The following is a 22001-nucleotide window of genomic DNA, read 5'->3' as shown; positions in this document are numbered from 1 at the left end:
TCCTTCAAAATTACTAATTTGAAATGTTCTTTTTTCCCTCAACACAAATTATATATATTTAAAATAATTAGTTATATATGAATTTAAATATAATTTTCTTTAGTTCAGTGAGTCAAGAATTTTGACACAAAGGGTTGTTATTTTAAATAATTTTGGTCATTTTTTAATCTTGCTGAAGATAGGCTTGTTGCTTGTGAAGATTTCCAAAGCTGAGATACACTTTATTTTACATTTGTCATGGGAAAGTGTCTGCCTTACTACTATACCAAAACACCTTTTACATCCTATTGCACAAACAACTGCATGGAAGCAAGAATTATCTAGTAGACATTGACAGATTAGTTAACAATCATTAAAAGCATTTTAAGTTTCCCATTTATAATCAGTTTGATGAATTAGAATATTATATACCATTGCATTATCACAGAGCCATAGAATATCTTGAGTCAGAGTGGACCACAGCAATCATTGAATCCAATTCCTTCCTCCACACTAAGATCTGGGAATTTGCTTAGTGTCATATGCGTCTGATTGTATTGGAGCAGAGTAAATATAGCCAAGCATAATCTTCAGCACACTTAGGTTCTGATCCAAAATTTGATGGTATTGTTAAAAAACTGCCATTAACTTTAGTTGCCTCAGTCAGGTGCTCACCTGAAGGGGTGGGATTTCTGGTATGTTGCTGTAGATTTCTTTAAAAACCTTCTGTTTGCTTTCCAAATATGTGTGTGCACAGTAGGACTTCCAAAAAGAAAAAAAGACATTAAGTCATCATGATACACTCTGCTTTTCAGAAGAGGACAGAATAATCAGTTATACTGAGAATAGCACAGAACAGATAAAAAATATTCACCAGTTGCAGTTTGACAGATTTCTATCAAGCTTTTTGTTTGCTGTTGACACTCTAGAACAACAGTTCGGTCTACTTCTTCAAGTTTGTTGAAATTCTTTCCTGGATGGCCTTTTTATATCCCTGCCTGCAGCTGGTCAGCACTCTTGCTGAATGAAAAGATGAGGTTTCCTCATTCTTGGTGGCACCATTGACTTGCAGCAACAAAAGGAATGACCGGCTTTGTGTCAGGCTAATCCTGCATCTCTCCCATGTGATGTGTGTTCCCATTGTAGGCGTGTTTTGTGCTGCAACGATAATGCTTTAGTCTGGGATAGTTGGGAGCTCTGCAAACGCCCTAGAGCGCAGAACTGCTGATGTGAACGCAGGCTTCCCCGCCCCCTTCCTTCATAACTTGTGATCGCGGAGCCATGAAAGTATGCGAGTCCCTCCCCCAGAACAGAGCGATTGCACCCGGCATATGATCAGGGCTCCATGTCAGCCACACCAGGCAGCACTGACCTGCCTGAGCGCTGTGCATAGCCAGAGCGATGACCTTAACGGAGCAGAGCTTTCAGGAGTCTCCTCCACCCCCTTCTGAGGTGGCCAAGGCAGACATGGATGTCTCAGGAGAGAAGGAGAAGGCTGCGCACCTCTCCACGGCAAGGACTGGAGTGCTGGTGCTCAAGCAGCGAGCAACGGGAAGGCTGATCATGCACAGCATGGCGATGTTTGGAAGGGAGTTCTGCTATGCTGTGGAGGCTGCCTTTGTCACGCCGGTGCTGCTAAGTGTGGGGCTGCCCAAGAACCTGTATAGCCTGGTGTGGCTCATCAGCCCCATCCTGGGCTTCGTGCTACAGCCCGTGGCAGGTTCTGCCAGTGATCACTGCGCCTGTAGCTGGGGCAGGAGGCGACCTTACATTCTGGGTCTGGGCATCATAATGCTGGTAGGCATGGCTTTGTACCTCAATGGGGACGAGATAATCTCAGGTAAGTGAGGGGAACGCACTGTACTGACAGACAAAACTCACCCTACTGTTTTGAATTGGAAAGAAGGATGGGGTCCTTTTTTTTTCCCTGTTAAAATTGGGTGTTAAAATTGGGTATCACGCTACTGAGCTGCACTGAAGGAGCTTAGGAACACTGCAGTCTCTTTAAGTTCAATCCTAATGCTGCGCATTATATACCCTGTATGTAATGTTCAGTAGTTCGTGCATGTGATTGCAGTATTATATGTTGACCTCTCTGCCTGATCAGTTCATACAATAAAGCACTACTTAGGCCCAGAGATGTATTTGATAGCTAAAGTTTTCCTTTTTGTGTTAAATGATTGATGTTGCTCATATAATGTAGTACACATCCTAACTAAATCTGTGTTAGTTCCTATTTTACATGCAAAACATTTATCTTAAGTTATTGTAGCACTGGCTTGACTCAGGAATGTGTCATGTGGATGAATAATAGAAGTCACAACTCCATGAAAACAATGCACTTGGAATGTGCAAATCCAATAGGACTGTCATCCCTAGGCACTGTTCTAGTTCAGCTTGAGATGTTACTTCTCAAAGACTTATTAGAAAATTGTTGCTGTTGTTGTGACTGGAGGCTCCTCCTCAGGGGGAGGAGTGTGTTTTCACAGGTTGATTTGTTCTCTGTTTCTGGATATCATTGCTGTTGCATATATTTGTAATTGTTTAGCCAGGAAAAGATATTAGGCCAACCCTGATTGCCTAAAATTGTGGAAGAGTGGGACAAACTGAATAAAACAAAAATGTACTCCAAACAACGTGTGTTTTAGGCTAACAGAGCCTGCAGTGGAAGTGCAAAGGAGTAAGGAAAGGTGAATGATACTCTTGACTGTGAAGCTGGGGATACTCAGAGCTTCAGCAGGACAAGGGGAAATGGTTTTAAGTTGAGGGCGGGAAGATTTAGGTTGGATGTCAGGGGGAAGTTCTTTACAGAGAGAGTGGTGAGGTGCTGGAACAGGGTGCCCAGAGAGGTTGTGGATGCCCATCCCTGGAAGTGTTCAAGGCCAGATTGGATGGGGCCCTGGGCAGCCTGGACTAGTATTAAATGTGGAGGTTGGTGGCCCTGCCTGTGGCAGGGGGGTTGGAGATTCATGACCCTTGAGGTCCCTTCCAACCCAACAGAATTCTGTGATTCTGTGATTCTGTGATTCTGCTCATCTGTGGCTCAAAGCGAACCTAGCACAGTTGAGTGCTGCACAGACTCAATCCAGTTATCCCACTTCTCAGATGCCAATCTGGTATCACTGGTCCCTCATACATAACTAAGCATTGTTTAGATTTAGAGGAATCTGGAAAGATAAAATGAGGTTTTGTGAAACACAGCACTATTGCTGTCACAATGAGAGTCTTTTTGGTTTTGTAGCTTTCATCGGTGAAAGAGACAAGCAGCGGACATGGGCAATAGTCATTACCATGCTGGGAGTAGTGCTTTTTGATTTTGCAGCTGACTTTATTGATGGCCCCATCAAAGCATATTTATTTGATGTCTGCTCTCATCAAGATAAAGAGAAGGGTCTGCATTATCATGCCCTATTTACAGGTACTCATATCCCTTCTTTTCCTTCCTACTTGGAGGGAGGGGAAGGAAATTGCATGGATTTTGTAGTCTCTGTGTACTAATCTTGAATGAACTGATCATCTGATTCTGTGCTTCAGTCACGGGTCCGTTGCTGGGTTTTCACTGCTACAGAAAACTGCAGCTTGTGGTTGCTGCTGCAAGATCTCTCTTTCAGGAGGCTGCAGGCCTAACAATTTACAGTAAAATAGCTGTGGCTAAATTAAGAACAATTAACTATTATATAAATGAAGTATTTATTCATTTTATTTTGATCCTCAAGTTTTGATGTAGCCAAAATTAGGGGAAGCGACTTGTTTTTTTGACATAGCACTTACAAATAAATAACTTTTCTACTCAGCTCGTGACAGAGCAACTATGCAGCAGTGCAGCCAGCATCCATTCTTCAGTGGTGGTTCTACATCTGGTGCCTTCCACTATAGAAACAGAAGTTCTATGTAACATTCATAGCTTCACAATTTCCACAAAATAAGTTCTGGCTCGAGCTTCATTTGGTTGCCTTTAGACACTTGTAATGTTGCTGAGTTACAGAAGGAAAAAGCTCACATAAAACAGAGGGCTTTTTCCTGTGTTGAGAAAACACACAAGGAACGCACGTAAAGCTGTGTACTTGTTATGTGAGTCAGGAAGTGCATGGGACCACCCCCAGCTGTGCATGGGACCAGTCGCTGTGACAGCACTGGACAAAAAACAGGCAAGATAAGAAGTCATGCAGCCTATGCTGATGCAGATTTTTGTGGCAGCTGAGCTGTAGCAAGAACAGAAGCACATAGGCTCTGTGGCAGTGATCTGCGCTGCCCTCCACTCCCTGTGAGGAGCTGCAGCCACTATGAGACCTCTGCTCAGCTCCTCTGCTCTGGGCCCAGCACACCAGGGCCCTCAGCTGCCCCTCGCACATCTAGTAGAGCTTAGTAGTACCAACAGTGATACACAGTAGTATTGACAGTGGGCAGACTTTGGATATTTGAAATAGCTGCATCCTGGAACCTGGGCACAGATTCTAGGGGAACCTGAAAGCCATGTGGGGTTGAAATGAGTTTTAGCTTTTAGAAATAGACACAAATTTTTCTAATCACTTGTTTGAACAGAATGAGGAGCAAGTCGCGAAGTATATTCCTGTCTACAGCAGAACTCTGTTTACTGTTCTTCCTATTAAAAAGTTTTGATTTCCACGTTTAGAGCTATGGATTGAACTGATTCATTTGTATGGCAAGCTGCAAATGGGGGTGATGGCTGAATCGCATTAGATAGGACAGACAGATTTCTCCATGTTATTTGGACCAACACCAGATGCTTTCTGTAGCAAGGCTGTGCTTGCCTAAGCCCTTCTGAATAGGTGATTGCCCAGCCCATTCCTGAAGCATAGAATCATAGAAACATTAAGGCTGGAAAATACCACTAAGATCATCTTGTCCAACCATCAATCCACCCACACCATGCCCACTAACCATGACCCTCAGTGCCACATCTGCATGATTCTAGTTTTCAAGTCTGCCCATGAGAGTGGTCCTACAGCCCCCTCGGAGAAGCTTGTTCCAGCATTCCACTGGCCTTGCTTTTAAACTGCATTCCCTAAAATTTAATCATATTATCCATCTTCTACATTTCTGACATTTGTCACTTCTCTTTTCTATCTTTTTCAGACACAAGAAGCATCCTTCCTTCTTCATTTTTCCAGCTTCCATATTGTGTATTGAGTTATCACTTTTCCACTATTTAATTCCTTCTTTTTATATTAAACATCCTCAAGACTTTGCTCTTCAATCTACCTTCTCTGTGTTTTAAGTCTAAATGTGAAACTAGATAGATTGTTGTTATAACAAGACCGCTGAGACAAAAAGAAGATATATGGTACATATCTGACACAACTTGCAGGCTGCGCATTCCAATGCCATGATTACTTTTAGTCAAAACAATATGCAAAAAAGACCTCAAGCATCAAACATGAGCTGCAGTGCAAACATTGAGTGTAGATTTTCTTCCAGAAGACATTAACTGCTTAATTGTTCTTCATTAAAACAACCAGTGATACAGGCCCTGTAGGATTCAGTTAGAGGGCTGTAATCACACATAAGAGGAAAATAAGTACAGAAAACCCAGAATGGAATTACAATACCATGGTTTTTAGGAGAGGCAAATGTACGCCTTGTTATTTCTGTTTCTTTTTGTTGCACAGAATGGTTCCACCACACGTTGTCTTCAGTTCCCTAAGCAGAAGGATAGAAATACTTCCAATCCTTCAAATGCTCTGTGCTGGGCCACTTCTCCATCTTCCTGAGCCACCTGGATACCAGGGAGGGCAGGACTGGACAAACACTTTCTCTACCAGAGCCATGTGCTGAATGCAGCAGAGTCCTCTACCTCTCAAACTGTGTGCACTATCAGCAAAGAAAGAAGTTGTTTTAAAAAAATAAATAAATAAAAGAGAATGAATTCTTCTTTTATTAACTCTGAGACACAGAGGCGTCTCTCCTAGTGGAGAGATGCTTGGATTTCAGGGTTTACAAAACCCTGTTTTTAATTTTAATCCCTTTCGAAAAGATAAGTCATGTGGAAGCAGTATTTCTGTTTAGAGTCAGCTACCTAAGGTACAATTTACAAACTCCGCTTGATATAATAGAAAAATTGTTTGTTCCATGAAGTTTCAAAAAGCATATTCCAGTAGAGTTTTGTTTCATTATTCATTATTCACTGTTTCAGAGAAAAGGCAGCCTTAAGGAAATGTTTCTGAGTCATGCAGAGCATTTGTTGGAAAAAAGATGGAGTCCCATGTTGCATATATTGAGATATTTTTTGAGTGCTCCTGCACAGCTCTCTCCAGACCTGAGGATATCTTCTTTCATATTTTGATAACTGCTTGTATGTGTGATTGCCTCTGAGTTCCAATTTCTTTTGATTCTTCTTGTATATGCTGATACCTGAGGAGTGAATACCCTGATATCTGAGAGTGATTATTCAGTCATTTCTAGAGGGAATCACACAATGAGAGTGTTGTATACTGTTTATTTATAAATGCCAGTAGATTTTTTTTCACCCTTTTCCTTCCCTGTAGGCTTAGGAGGAGCGCTGGGCTACCTGACAGGTGCTGTGGACTGGGGTGAAACTGTACTAGGATACACCTTGATGTCAGAATTCCAGGTGATTTTCCTCTTGTCAGCCTTGGTTTTCCTCATCTGCCTTATTGTACATCTACGCAGTATTCCTGAAGTCCCACTCGGATATGACAACGAAGAGACAAAGCTCTTGATGGAAGTGACTGAGCCCTGTAAGTACAGCTCCATAGAGGAAATCAAGAACGGATACTTAAGTACTGACTTAAATGCTACAAGTAAGCCAAAGAAAGATACTGACAGATCATGTACAGAGGTAAGAACAGAGATGATTTTATAACCCATATTATTTCATTATTGAAGACCATCAATAGCCTTTTAATTAGCTATTGCTGGCTGATTGAAGTAGAGTCCTTTCATACACGTATTCAGAAAAATATTCCCTCTGGATTCTTTTTTCTGTTGACCTGGATAAAGGGTCAGATAAAAGTTTTTCTTTTCTCTTTGGTTATTTACAAAGTATTTCCAGCAAGTGGGACAGAAACAAACTTGTCCTGATGTTTTGGCAGGGTTGAGGGAGAGCCAAATACAATTTTCTATTCTGTATCAGTTTCTTTGTATCTTACCCATCTGAATTTTTCTATTAGTCCTTGTAGAATTAGCATCACATTGTGGACAGGAGTTACAGAGCATTGGTATTTGATGTAAGCCTGTAATTAACTTCCATTGAAATCAAGATACTAATACATGTAGTACATGAAAGTGTTCATTCTATGGTCCATTGGCTGCCACTCAGCATTTCACTGAGGATTTATTGATGACTCCGATTTGTCTGAAATTGCCTAAGCAACAATACCACATCGCTTCTGGGGTTTTAATTTTATTTTGAAGTGTTGCTGTGGCTGTGCCTTTGGCATAACTTTGAGATGTCAGGGAGGAACTTGTACTTCAAGTAATCAGTGGTGTTTGTTTATTCTTTGATCTTATGAAAGATTCACCTAGGAAAAGGTGAATCTACCTGAAAAACATCTGGAGAGATATATGTAGAATAGTCTTAGGAACAGACAGTGGTTTTCACCACTAAAATACATCAACAGGAATCCTCTCTGCACTTCGATGGTATACTATTCACACAAAAGCTAATACATATGTCTGTATGCAAGCATTCCAATGAATAATGGAACAGTCACCTGTTGCTTTAACTTCACTTCTTATCTCTTAGCATTATTAGGTATATATCGTGGATACAAGTCTTGGGAAATCAGCTAAAAATTACCAAGAATGCTCAGGTGGTTAAGTTAGATATGATGGAAACATAAACTAAAGTTTAAGCTACCATTACAATTGATCTATTGTCTTTTACTATTTATCATTTGTATTCTAATAGCATTTGTTATTTCTAAACCAAACAAAAATATCATCACACTACATACTACAAAAAGCTAGACTAAAAGATGAGCATTGACTGACGAGAATACCAGATGAACAAACAAAGCAACAGTTTGTTAGCAGAGTATGGTTGGCACGCTGTGGTGTGCTTCCTGTTTGCCCACCCGGCTTGGGGCACAGTAAACTTCACCAGCTCTGTTCACTCTGATTGTCCTGTTGGAGATGCTTGGTTGCACTGACTGGCCAGCATGCGCTTTGAAATAAGGGAAAGTGAATGAAAAAGAGCAATTTCCCCTGCAGAGAGCATTCCTTGAGAGAGCCAGGGAAGCAGGGGATTAAGCATACCCAAAGGCATTGGGTAGCCTTTGGCTTGGCAAGAATCCCAGTGAATCAGTAACATCTGACACCCTATGTACAGCTCTGATGTTCACTGTGGGTCAGTTTATGCAATTGCCCTCCTTTGTAAGTTCTCAGTTGGTCAGCCTGTCAGAGGTTTGCTGAGCTTTGATCTGTCTCATGTTCCTTTGATGTGTCCAGGCTTGGATAGATTCTAGACGCTCTCACCACCAAAGTGTTCTGTCTCTTGTGGCACATGCTTTCCAAGTTCCTTCATTTCTGTAATTACTTCCTTGAAGATATATTTTGGTTTCCTGTTTCTCTGTGTCTCTTTTTTCATTTCATGGTGGGCATCATGGCCCCATTTCATCTAAATTAAGGAGTATGCTCTTGCATACTAATAGCTTCCATAGTTATTAATGAGATTTGATCCCTTACAGTATGAATAAAAATCCAAAGTTATTCTACTTCCATTATTTGCTTTGGTGCAAAGTCACTGAGGATCTGCTGTAAAACCTGTACTAAGGATTCCTCTCTATCCGTAATAATCATCTTAGGCTTTAAGTTGCGGTGATTTTGTAGGGAAATGGGCTGGACATTGTGAACTTTTGAAGGATAAACTACTTAAACAGAGGCAGACTTCAGAACTTCATTTACAAATAATAGTGTAGAATGTGTTTGCTGTTAAGTATTGAATGCATGCATTAAACACTTATTTCCATTTCCACTTTCTAAAATATCTGAATAGAGAGCAAACATTCCGCTCTAGGTGTGAAATGATCATTTTGTAGTTACAGCGGTGTTCCTTGTAGTACCCTGACATTATACTCAGATTAGGAAGAGTATTTTAAATAACTCTGTGGAAGAGTTTAATAAATTATATAAGCTAAGTAAAAAAAAATGTAATTATCCTTGAAATAATACTGATGAGTCAATATGAGATTTTTTTACTATTATTTATTTATTTATTTTTGTGTAACTGTAGTAGAATTTATAATTTCCTCTGTTTAAAGCGCAGTTAAAAGAGAAAGTGATGCCAAGAGAAATTCCAAGGATTTTACACGGCATTCAGTTCAAGATAGAACTCAGCAAAATGAATTCCTATGAGGATTAAAATCCTGTCACTGGAGTAAAATATTTTCTAACCTCATATGTGGTGATTTTTCATAGAGCAGCTTGCAGCATAGCCTAGTTCAGAAGAAGGCAGAGCTATGAAAAATAACTAGAACACTGAAGGAGAGTAATGATGTACTGAGAAAAATCAAGTGATAGCAGTGATTCTGATTGTTGTGGTTTAACCCAGCAGATGGCTGAGTATCACACAGTCTTCTGCCCACTCCATCCTTTCCCAGTGGGATGGAAAGAGAATCAAAAGGAAAGAAAACAAAGCAGAATTCATGGGTTTAGGTAAAACTATTTACTATGATAGAGAAAATGAAAAGGATAATAATGATGACAAATATATATGTGTATATGAATGTATATAGCAACTCATGCACGAGCAATTTCTCACCACCTCTCAGCTGATGCCCAGCTCACTCCCTCGCAGTGCGAGAGAGTGAGACAAGCTCTCCTGCTCCCTTCAAAACTCCTTCCACTAGATGTCAAATTGTATGGAATACCCTTCTGGCCAATTTAAGTCAGCTGCCCTAATTCTGCTCCTTCCCAGCTCCTTGGGGGCCCTTTGCTGCGAATGGCTTTGGCTCTGTACAACACTGCTTGGCAGCAACTATAAACATTGTGTGTTATATCAACATTGTTCTTCTCCTAGAGCCAAAACAGCATCGTATCAGACACTCTGATGAAAACAATTCCATCCCAGCAGGAACTATGACACCACTGAATGTGATTGAAAAGGGACTGAAGTTTTGAGCATAAAGTTCAGATGAGGAGAAAGAGATAAAATAGAACGTTGAAGATGGTCAGAATATTTTCCCAGCCAGTGAGATTTTTTTTAATGTATGCCCATCAGGTTTTGATTTTGAAATGTTTTGTTTTTCCCACAAGATTGGGGGTGTTCAGGTACTGGACCCAGTAGGGTTTTTGCTGCATCCTCCATTTTGGGTGCTACTTCTTCTCCTCTTACGAATCACTGTCTCTCACTGCTTTTTGAGGGAGGATGCAGTCCATAGGGAAAATTTCATTGTCATTGTATACCAAAATAGGTGGTACACAAAATTTAGTAGGGAATGGAAAGTAAGTATAAAAACTGCAGTGTTCTACACATGATGTATTTTAATTCTAAGGAAATATTTTTGAGTTTCATTTTTTGTATGGCAGCTTTAAATCTGCAGTGGTAAGCTGATTGTCCCCCAGGAAGAAGTTCTTCTGGTGCTTATTGGTTTATTTTGGTTTGGTTTTTGAAACTGCTGAATCTGTTTGGCAGAAATTTTTGCCTTGGTACCCTTAAATAATTATCCTAATGGCAGGAAATACCACTCTGATGTACCCCAGCTCGTGGAGAGTTCCTGTCATCCATCAGATAACTTTATTAGGCAATGATTCTACTAATCAAATATGTAGTTAAGGACGTTGAGCACCCAACCAACCCATTCTAGCAAAAGCAAAATAACTTTGGAATTTTAACATGAAAAGATGCTGAGGTCTTCTCCGCATACTGTCAGAATTTTATTGGCCTTAAGGGCAATAATGCAATATTATTGTTAAATACTTGCTTTTAGGCTCAAAGGCGGATGACACTTAGATCACTCTTGAAGACTCTTTTAAGCATGCCATCCCATTATCGCTATCTCTGTGTGAGCCACCTCTTTGGATGGATGGCTTTCCTGTCCAACATGCTCTTCTTCACGGATTTCATGGGACAGGTAAAAGTATAAAATCCTCTTGCTTTTCTTTCCTCGTAGAATTGTCTTCTACTCCAAAACCAAATGAAGGTATTGTTATGAACATGAAGACATGACTCTGGCTCCCATGCAGTATTCCACATTTCCTTGCCTTAGTGTTTTTGGTTTTTCTCTCTCTGTGGAAGAAATAAGAGGTAGTTTTTGTTTCCTTCAATGTATATGAACAACTAAAGAAGAAAGAAATAGAAGAAAGAATTTTGCTTGCCTGGATAAGGGGTCAAATAGGGGATTGACTGAGTGGAAAAAATTGAGTGTGTGGGGGTAGGCCTGGAAAAAGAAATCATTGTAGCTAAGTTAGGAGTAAGCAGATTAAGCAAGAAGGCAGAAATGGAGGGAGGGAGAAGGAGAGTAAAAAATGAGAAACACCCAAAGAAAAAAGAGCAGAGGAGCAGATGAGTCTCTATAGAGTGGCTAATCCAGGAAAAAGGGCAAGAAATGAGGGAGAGCCTGTGTGTGAGAGTCTTGGGAGAAACGCATGTGAAATACAGAGTACAACACAGAGGTGATGAGGGCACTATTAGAAAGATTTCCTGGGTACTAGCCAGTCTTTCTGTGCAGGAGGTATTATATATATACAGTAATTCCTTGCCTTTTGTGATCTTCATGGTTTCTTTAGGTTGTGTACCAGGGCAGTCCTTATGCTTCTCATAACTCCACACTTTACCACACCTACAGAAGAGGAGTGGAGGTTGGATGCTGGGGGCTGTGCATCAATGCAATTGCATCCTCGGCCTATTCTTGTAAGTATCTAAGAATGTACTCCAACAAACAAACAAACAAACAAAAACCTCTTTGTTGTTCACTATTCCTTAAAAAAAAAAAAAAAAAAAGTTGCCAAATTAACTGTTGATATGTTGATATCTTTTTTTTTTCTTTTTTTTTTTTCACATGAAAATTTTAACAAGTATTACATTCTCAGCAGTGTTAGAAACCTGTATCTTAACAAGAGCAGTTCTTGCCTGGACAACATGAAAAGGGGTCTCTCTGGGAGAAAGGCATTATCCTTCATGTAAATTGACCCTAAGTACCAAAAATCATTTTAAAGCCAAAAGTCAGAGTGAAATGGATGCTGTGGGCATCATTCAGAGATGCTTTTTCACCTAGCAGTCCTGTAGCTATAGGTTTACAAAGGCCCCTCTCAGCCTCTTGCCATCTGCATTCCTCACAAATAAACTTTTCATAATTACATAGAAGTCCTTGCCAAAAACATGGACCTCATTCCCCAAAATTGTGTGTGAATATACTAGCAAGTTTCCTAGATAAATCTTACTATAGCTATTTCTCAGGACTAAAAAAAAAAAAAATACAATCCAAAAACTAGTAGTATTTTGGGAATTGAATTGAGCATTCTAAAAGAGTTGAGGGAAATCCCCTTTGGAGCTTAACTACAGGCATTTATGTAGCACCTCTCTGAGCTCAGACAGAGGTTGATGCCAAATGTTTTTATTGTAATCCAACAGCGGAAATGTCTGAAGTTGTCTGTGGGGGTGGTCCTTCCAGAATGGCTGTTAACTTCTTCTCTGAGCTTGGTTATGCCAGAGTAAGAGTCAGAAAGAAGCATTCTGCAGCAAATTTGTAACCACAGTAATTTCAAGCAAGTTTCAAAATCAGTAAGACTTTCCCCTTCACAGCATCTTATAAAACAAAACTCCTAAATGAGTTCCCTGATGAAATGCTGCTTGTTCTGTTTAACTCTTAACAATTTCTCTTTCTTTCCACAGACCTGCAGAAACTCCTTCTGCCATACACAGGATTAAAGGGACTTTATTTCATTGGATACCTACTTTTTGGGTTAGGCACTGGGTTGATTGGCTTGTTTCCCAATGTCTATTCCACTTTGGTTCTGTGTTCACTTTTTGGAGTCATGTCCAGCACACTGTATACTGTGCCATTCCAGCTCATTGCAGAGTATCAGAAAGAAGAAGAGGTAAGTTGAAAGTCTAAGGAAGGGTAGAAGGGGCGAACGGGTTTAAAATTATACATTTCAAATTGTTTATGGTGACATGATATGAACAGAAAGTTTCTGTTAATAGAGATCTTTATTAAACAACACTGATATTATAAGCTGTGTTGAAGCTAGATGACAGCCCTCAGCTAAGGCCCCAGCTCCAGAGAGTCTCCGTAGTCCCACATTAAGATGAAGAATAATAATCACAACTGAGATAAGGCCAATTGCAGTATGTGTTCAGGCTGCAAGCTACTTATAGAGAGCCAGCCAACTGTGTTGCCTTCAAGGATTCCCTGCCTGAGAATAAAATCTAAATCACTAAGTTTTTTTGTCCTCTTTAAAAGCAAAGGGAAGGCTGGGGCTCAGTACGAGCAGCTGCTGTTATTTCAGGGAAGATGAGCTTGTTCTTGTTAGCTGAGGAGCTGACTTCTGAGTCCCTGGGGTTAATAACCACCCTGCGAAGGCTACCAGAATCTTTAGCAAAGTGTTACAAAAGCCTGTTATCTAATAAAGATATGCAATTCAAGTACAAAGAGTTTTGTGTAGTTCTGTAGTAAGTTGAATTCGGTGTTCTCATTCTTCTGGCATTCTTTTTGGTCCTTCACATTCTGTTTGCAAAGGGAATCTGGAAAATCCTGAGTTCTTTATGCCATGCTACTAGGCTCAGCTGGACCTTTATGTCTTGTAAGGTGGTGTAGTCTTCAATGGAAACATGCTAGCAAGTTAGTAAGAAAGTTGGAAACAAGAAGGATAGAGGAGAGTTGGAAGAACTAAGGAAAAGTCTTCATTATGTCCAGTGACATTTGAAGAAATGAATAAAGAAAATGCTGGAACACAACAAAAGATAGTTTAAACCAGCTATAAAAAATATAGTTGAAAATGGGACTATATTAAGCCCTTCAGAGTACCTCCTACTATTCTATATGATTTCTCAACACCACCATTAGAATGATGAACACAAGGAAACTCAAAATTAGTCAAAGAATCCTATGAGGACTTTTCAAGTTGATTAAATATTTCATAATCTGCTTAATCATTTTTCAATTAATTTCTGTTCATTCCAGTAAGGAACAATTATGATACAGAACTTCAGAAAGATTTTACAAAGCGCATGGGTTGAACCCTTTTTAAGGTGAGATCACAATCCTGACTTTGGGACAACCAAATCAGAGAGAGGAGATAAAGGCAAAATTACAGCCCAGTTCTGAACTAGACCTGTTCCAAAACAAAAGTGAAATGAAATAGGCTGAAGTGTGCATGGACTTAAAATATAATAAGCTAATATCTTCAAATGCCATTTATGGCATGGCAAATGGCTATGCCATTTGATAAATGACAATCATATGTTAGGTCTGACATTAACAGAATTAGGTTTGTCTTAAATCTCCTATAATGTATGAGATGATAGAAAAAGTATGATAGAAAAGGAGAAGTCAAGTGCAAAATTGCATTCACTTACACATTCAAATTATTGTGGTTGGAACAACTGACACATAGGAATGCCTGGCACAGCCCAACAAAATACATGTAATTAAAAAAAAAACCTGTATCTTGAATTGAAAACACCGCATTATTTTAGAACAAAGAACAGCCATTTTTCCTTAGTATACAATCTACCAAAATCATACGCTGGGTTTTAAATTGCTGCTACTTCAATTCCTGTTCCACACTGCCATTCCCTAGGACCCTAATTCATTTTCAGTCCTGCTGGATTAGGAAGGCACGATTGGCTTCTGCTGCTTTTCAGCTTTGTGTGGTAAAAGCTCAAAGGCAGTGTAACAGGTGTTGCAAAAAGCATCCTAATCACAGTCAAGAGCATTTGGATACTATGAAAGAGCAGCTCAGCTAGAGCACAGCATGGAAACTTTCTGTTACAATGCAGACCTCTCCAAACAACAGCAAGAACAATAAACATTTAATTATCATCATGTAATTATATTGTGAAATGGAATAGGTCTTCATGGAAAGGATTCACAGAATTAAACTTGAGTCTGTAAGGAACCTCCAGAGATCATCTGGTCCAATATCTCTGTGCAAGTAATGTCACCATGAGCAGGTTGTCCATGGTCTTGTCCAGTCCAGTTTTGAAGATCTTCCTGGTTGGAGTCTTACAGCTCTAAACAACCTGATTCAATATTCTCACCTCACAGCGCGTGAGGTTGTATATGAGATGCTCATAGACAATAAATGAAGGCTTTTGCTCAAATATGTATGTAATTTTAATTTAAATCATTAACAATGGTGTTCTGTATGTAGATCAATTTATCTCCTCATTCATTTTCAGAATTTTTTTTAGCAATAAAAACATCACATTTAGATTTTAATACTGAACTCCCTTATATGCTCTGAGACATAATTTCAGAGCATCTAGTATAACTTCAGAGCTCCATTAGAACAAATTATGATCTTTATATGTGTGGGATGTAGTATGATTCAGTATGACCCGAAGCTCCCCGTATGATTGGACTTGACCTTGAAGGTCTTTCCTATTTTTTTTTCCACTTCATTACTCTTAGGTGATTCTGTGATTCAGCCATGTGAGAGTTGGAGCTAAAATATTCTTGATGAGGTGTCCTGCCCTGTAAAATTTTCTTCTTGTTTTAGTTTGCCAGAGCTCAAATAGAGCTGTACTTCAAGGAAACAGTTGTTTTTTTCTGATCTAGTTTCAGTTCTTTCCTTGAGAGAAGAGATAAAGTTGCTGATGACGGAAACAGGACAATTTGGAAAATCATTATCACTTGAATAATCTCTGTTTGAATTTTGTAACCTCTGTGGGACAGACACTAAAACCAGAAAAGAAGCAAGACAGCTATTGGCCTGTTTTGCTGTGTCTGGATGTCATGGCATGAGGGATTCAGCTTATGTCTAAGTCCTCTGAGTCTTGTTTTGTGCTTATTTCCAGGACCTGAATCTGCAGCAGAAAGAGCAAGGTGTGGAGTACAGGAGAGGCAAGGGCATTGACTGTGCTGCTCTCACCTGCATGGTACAGCTGGCACAGATCATTCTTGGTGTGGGCCTTGGTCTCTTGGTCAGTGTTGCTGGCAGTGCAGTCACTGTGATTTCGGCATCAATGGTGGCACTGATTGGCTGCTGCTTTGTTGCTTTTTGTGTTCGATATGTGAGGTAAGACTGTGTGAAACAATTGGAAGAAAAAGACCCAGAAGATCAGCACTGGTACTGTTGCCATGCTGATACTGCTGGTACATCCTCCTCTCTTACCTGCTTGGAGCAGCTGCAATTACAGAGCATCACTTAACCACAAAGTGAAGACTTGATGAAATTGGTTGCCTAATGCCTCAGATAGAAAGCTTCTCCATTCTGAGCGCTTTATTACTGCCTTCCTGCTGACCTCAGTGCATGAACATGCTATTACACTTGAAGACACATCTGCCTGTGGTATCTTGATGCCCTACATGAGGAGTCATTGTGAAACGGATTATCAGTTTGTGGAAGAGAATAGATGAAGTATGTGTTGAACTGAAGAAGTTGAATTGAACAGAGCTAAGATTAAACTTCTTTTTTTCTTCTCATTTTTCTGTTATCTTAATTTTGAGGATATGCAGAAGCATCAAGCAGGTGTCAGAGGTCATGTGCCATCATGTTGTATGGTTAGTATGTAGGTCACTCCAAAAGTAATGCCTCCTATTTATTTCCACAAAAGCAACAACAATTTCAAAGAGCACAATTACACCCTTTGATAGAGCAAATTCTCATCTGCAAAATGCCACCATTAGCTATGTTTTTTTGCCAGTGATGAAAGAAGGTCTGCATTTGCCAGTGGAGATGAACCACTGTCGCACCACCCACCACCATGCCAATATCCACTGTTTGATCTCCACAAACATTCAGCAAATGTTGATGAATGTCAGTGGGTGATGTTTTTTCACAAGGAAGAATTCAGTGACACACCTTTGCTTCATCTGTACTTCCATGTCAGATGCCGTCTAGTCAAACTGCCCTTCTGCTGCCATCTGTTGCAAAGCAACTAAGTGTAATAGAATATTGGTGGGAAGGTTCAGCCTCTGCTGCCAGAGCACCAACACCCACCTCTGACATTGTGAGCCAATACAATAAAATAGAAGGCATTACTTTTGAAGCAGCCCTCATGCTATTTTTAAAGGGGATAAGTTACCTCCCTGCTGCCATGAAATCCTGTTTGGGTATGGAAGGTGGCTGGAGTGTAAAAAAAATTGAAGCTTATTGCTTAAAAGTATATCTGTAAAGTTATTGTTTTATTGTATCCTGCTGTTTGTGTATAATTGAAATGACAGCACTGACTGAGCTTGTCATGAAAGTCTGCCTAAGGCTGCTCTGCAAATCTTTGTTTAGGCACCTACACAATTGATCTACAGGAAACACATGCCATTCTTTTTCTTAAAATTCTTGCTTCATGACTTCATTTATAAATGAAATAATAAACTTGGCCAAGAAAAAATTACATTCATGGTGGTATACCACTCAAATCTTGACACTGAATTTTACAATATTCAACTTATCTTATATCTCTATTTTCCATGCATACGTATAGCTTTGATTTATTTTTGTTCTTTACAGACTACTGTAAATTAATCGAGGTCTGCGAAGTCTATCATGAATTATGTACAAAGATACCTCTAACTTCTACCATAAATACTGAAATCTCCTTATTTGTATTTAATTGAGTACTGAGCTTCATTCCTATGAATTTTCTTAGTCCTGTCTGTGAAAATTATATGCTATACTTATGCTGCACTTCCTCTATTCTAGAGATTGTCATACCCATTTGCTACTCCTCATGAAGACATCCACTAATGCAATACTGTTAATGAATAGCAGTATGGAGAAAAACTGTTGCCAGATAGGATTTCTGTTTCTTTGTTTGTTTTTAAACACATGTTGCACATGTGTGATCAGCATCATCATCTCAGAACTGATTAGCTCTTAGAGTAGGGACGTGGAGTAAAAAGGCACTGCTACATACAAATGGTTGGATTTGAGGGAGAGAAGCCTTTGCGCAGTTTCACCAACTGCAACCTTGTTTTTGTTTTCAAAACCGGGGTGAGCCATTTATTCTCAGGAAAAAAACAAAACACAATTTCTCTTACATAAACTTATAAAAATTATATATATAATATATATACTTATGTATATAGTAACAACTCTGTGGAAACCTCTGTTGCATTCTCTTGGTAGTTGTATCTCCATTGCAGGCCCCATGTGGGGCTCAGTTCATGGCAGACCTTGCTTTTCTTCACAGCTCCTTCATTCTGCCTTGTGAAGAATCTGTGGTCCATGGCTTTTTCTGCCCTGGGGCTCTTCATTAATCACTCTCATGTTATACCCATAGAATAGAAGAGATTGAAAGAGTGGGCATGGGACTATGCTTGAAACATTCTGTGAGTATTTTGTGGGCACTGGGATGACTGGAGCAAAAGAGCACAACCAGGACAAAAAACAGGAGAAAGACAGAAAATGAAGGATGGTTTTAATCTCAATTCACTTATTGCCATCATTGTTTTCCATTGATGCGCTATCTCTCTGGGGGAGGAAATTTTAAGGAGAGAGAAAGGCTAAAAACAGGGAAAGGAGGAGATGTTCAGGACTACTGTATTCAAAAGCAGCATGTAGGTCCATCTTCTAAGAGCTGAAGATGAGTTACTACGTAATGCTCAATTTCTAGAAAAGAACTTGGCAGCATTTACTTATGTCTTTATCAGTATTTTGCTTTAGGCTTAGTACAATCAGAACATTGAAATTCAAATAGCTGTTGCTATCTCTGCTCTCTTATACAAAACAAAAGCTGGCATCGATTCGCATCCACAGAGTGACTGAGATTTATAGCAACATCAGAATCGTGAACCTGAAAAAAGAAGGGAGATGTCATTAACTTATATATCAAATACTTTTATTTACAAATCTGCTCAGAGAATACTGTTACAAACATTCATATCATTGTTCTCATTATCTTTCTTTTTAAAATGAATTACAATCTATAGAACAGGCAACAGACTAGATTCAGTTTTTCTGAATTTCTAAATAGAAATTCTTCCTATATTTGATTCAAAGACTTAAAGTAACGTCCATCTTAATGTGTCGTTGTCAAAAGGCAAGAAAACAACAAAAAGAAGTGCAATTTGAAAAACAGTATTTAAAACTGAAGATTTATGAAGGTGCTCATTCTAAAGCCAAAAATACATTTCAGATTTCACTGAAAATAAACTAAAGTGTTGGTAATTCATGAGAAGGAAGAAAGCAGGTATTTTTTTCAGCACTTGAAGTATATTACAGGCACTGAAGAACGTCATTGTGGTGCTATTATTTCAAGAAGTTCCACCTTTTCGATCTCTTTCTATATTAGTTCAGGACTTGAAATGAAGTATCAGTATATTCAGTTAAAGCATTTAATATCAACTTTTATTGCAGTAACATGAGTTTTGAAGTTAAATGGGACTCACCGGATCTTTGTAGTTTTGCTTCCATATACATAAAATCAAATAAAGGTCTATGTTGTGTTTAGGCAAATGATGCACCTAGATGAAGATGCAGATGTTTTGCAATAATCAATCCCTCCTCCCTCCCACTTTAACAGAACTAGTTGTGGTTTAATGAAAAGAGGCAGAAAACAAGTATGCCATCTATCTTCCCACCTCTTTCATTTTTCTTTCTCTTAGCAGTGCCTTTCATTTATTCCCATTTAATAAACTTGTTACCCAACTGACATGTTAGAGGAAGTTTTGATTCTCTTCATAGAGTATCTACAATATTAGTAATGTCACAGTTTCTTTTTTTCTCCCTCAGTTTTCATCTTTTCTTAGTGATTTCAATAGATTTCTCTGACTTCTGAACTAGTAGGGTTTATGGGTGACAATTTCTCAGTCATGAATCATTAATATCTTTGGGTGGTAAAATTCACAGTTTCAGCATTAGTGTCTGCAACTTGTTACCAGCCCCTGCAATATGTCAAAAGATAGGAAGAAAACAGTGTAACTATGCGTGGCAATGATGTTTGATAATTCTGGACAAAAAAATGAGTTACTTCATGCAGAAAGAAAGTGGAAGTATCTGTGATAAAGTGTGTTCAAATTATTTTTGTCATGATAAAGCTGTATGAACATTATGTACAAACCTTTTCCCTGTAAGTTTCCAGCATTCATTTTTCATTCCATACCTGCTCCTTCTTTGTTCATTTAAGCAATGTTTGAAGCTATTCGTGCAAAATAAAACTCTGAAAAGCTATTCATAATTCAGTTCTCTATAATGCTTTTTCAGTTTCATATAAGCTTGTTTAGTTACTCAAGGTGTATTCATTAGTTGTATTTCATAAAGCTTTTTCTTGAAAATTAATGTACTATCTCCCCTTTTCTACTCTTTCGTCTCTGTGTTAAAAGTAATGATTTCATGTCGTGCAGATAAATCCAGCCAGAGAGTACTGCCTTGTGTTGCTTTATGTAATTATTTGCAGAATTAAGGGTGGTATTGGGCTGGAGGGAAGGACTGCTTTAGAAAGGAATTATCACCAAAGAGGAGAATGCTCCAAGGGGGAAAGGCAACGGACCTGCTGTCTTCCTAAGAATAGAGTACTTCTTTCCACCCCTAAGGCTGAGTGCTTGCTTGCCCCCCAGTGTCCAAAGGCATTATAGCACTTCTCCAGAGCTCAGGCACTGCCTTCCCTTGCATTCTAACCTAAATCTCCCAGAGGGGAGAGTGGAGAGGGAGAAGAGCTCGTTGAGAACAGCCCTGTGGAGAAAGACTTGGGCATTCTGATGAACAAAAACAGCCCAGGAGGCCAACAGTATCTTGGGCTGCATCAACAGAGGGATGGCAGCAGGGGCAGAGAGGGGATTGTACTGCCCCAGCTGCAGTTCTGCACCCAGGTCTGAGGTCCCCAGAATGACACTGGAGCTGTTGAATCAGGTCCAGAGGAGAGTCATGAAGATGGTCAGGTATTTGGAGTACCTCTTTTATGAAGCCCAGTTGATGGAACTGGGCTTGTTCAGGCAGGATAAGAGAAGGCTCCAGGAAAAAATCATTGCATCCTTTCAATACATAAATGTTGCTTTCTAGTAGGAGGGGATTTACTTTTACACAGGAAAATAGTGATAAAACAAGCGGGAATGGTTTTAAGAGGAGAGATACAGGTTAGATGTTAGGAAGAAGTTGTTTACTCAGAGGGCAATGAGGCACTGGCACTGCTGCCCAGAGAACTGTGGTGCCCTATCCCTGGAGGTGCTCATGACTGGGTTGGATGGGGCCCTGGGCGGCCTGAGCTGGTGGGAGCAACATGAGCTCATGGCAGGCCATTGGAACTGGGTGGGCTTAAATTTCCCTTCCAACCCAAGCCATCTATGATACTGTGATCTCTGAAAATGTATCCCCGGATCTTAAATTCAAACTAGGTACTTTCATTATTTATGGTTGGCTGCACAGGTTCAGCAATTGTTCGATATCCCAACTACATCTTAGAGCAGTAGGATTCCTGCTTCCTTCAGTTCATAAGGAGTACTCTACCATATATGTGCATCACTACCAATAAAAGAGGTACTGGAGCTCAGTAGGAAATAACTTTGATGAAATAAAAATTAGGTTATATTTTTTCTCATCCTCTGAGCTGTTTCAGTGGAAGTAGAAAACAGAGCACACATCTTCAAAATCTAAGTGTTTATTACTATAAATGCATAACATGAGTTTATATCAGAAATATATTGTAGAAAGGATTTTACTATGGAAACTGAAATTTTTAGAGCTTTTTCAGAATAAATGACGAGTAATACTGATGTATATTTTCTCTATTGTATTGGAATACAGGTGTATTCGCAACTTACCGTCATGGAACCACACAGAATCACAACATGGTTGTGAGTTGCTGATGGAGATCATTCAGTCCAGTGCTGCTGCTCAGGGCGCAGTCAGCTAAAATAGGTTGATCATGAATATGGCCAGTCATGTTCTGAGCACCTCCAGAGATCAAGACTCTGCCTCAGTGCTTGACTGTATCATTAAAA

General features: G+C 39.5%; 1 protein-coding gene across 1 annotated transcript; it reads left to right on the top strand.

Annotated features, from left to right (window-relative positions):
• The first annotated feature begins 3 nt into the window (after nt 1–3).
• SLC45A2 (solute carrier family 45 member 2) lies at nt 4–16915 on the top strand. The gene is made up of 7 exons (XM_010725319.2): nt 4–1819; nt 3221–3397; nt 6486–6799; nt 10890–11033; nt 11689–11812; nt 12794–12999; nt 15923–16915. The coding sequence occupies exons 1-7, from the start codon at nt 1381–1383 to the stop codon at nt 16145–16147; spliced, it is 1629 nt and encodes a 542-aa protein (XP_010723621.1). The 5' UTR covers nt 4–1380; the 3' UTR covers nt 16148–16915.
• Nucleotides 16916–22001: the final 5086 nt, after the last annotated feature.

This window comes from Meleagris gallopavo, chromosome Z, assembly GCF_000146605.3.
Source record: "Meleagris gallopavo isolate NT-WF06-2002-E0010 breed Aviagen turkey brand Nicholas breeding stock chromosome Z, Turkey_5.1, whole genome shotgun sequence".
In the NCBI taxonomy this organism is placed as follows: Eukaryota; Metazoa; Chordata; class Aves; order Galliformes; family Phasianidae; genus Meleagris; species Meleagris gallopavo.
The sequence above is the reverse complement of the archived record's forward strand: the minus strand, read 5'-3'. Positions and strand labels throughout refer to the sequence as shown.

What these genes read in the sequence shown, in the direction of transcription:
- SLC45A2 (XM_010725319.2), top strand. Translation starts at nt 1,381, where the DNA reads ATGACCTTAACGGAGCAGAGCTTTCAGGAGTCTCCTCCACCCCCTTCT. An exon ending in TGGGGACGAGATAATCTCAG is followed by an intron (nt 1,820 to 3,220) that starts GTAAGTGAGGGG and finishes TTGGTTTTGTAG; the next exon opens with CTTTCATCGGTGAAAGAGAC. An exon ending in TCACGGATTTCATGGGACAG is followed by an intron (nt 11,034 to 11,688) that starts GTAAAAGTATAA and finishes TGGTTTCTTTAG; the next exon opens with GTTGTGTACCAGGGCAGTCC.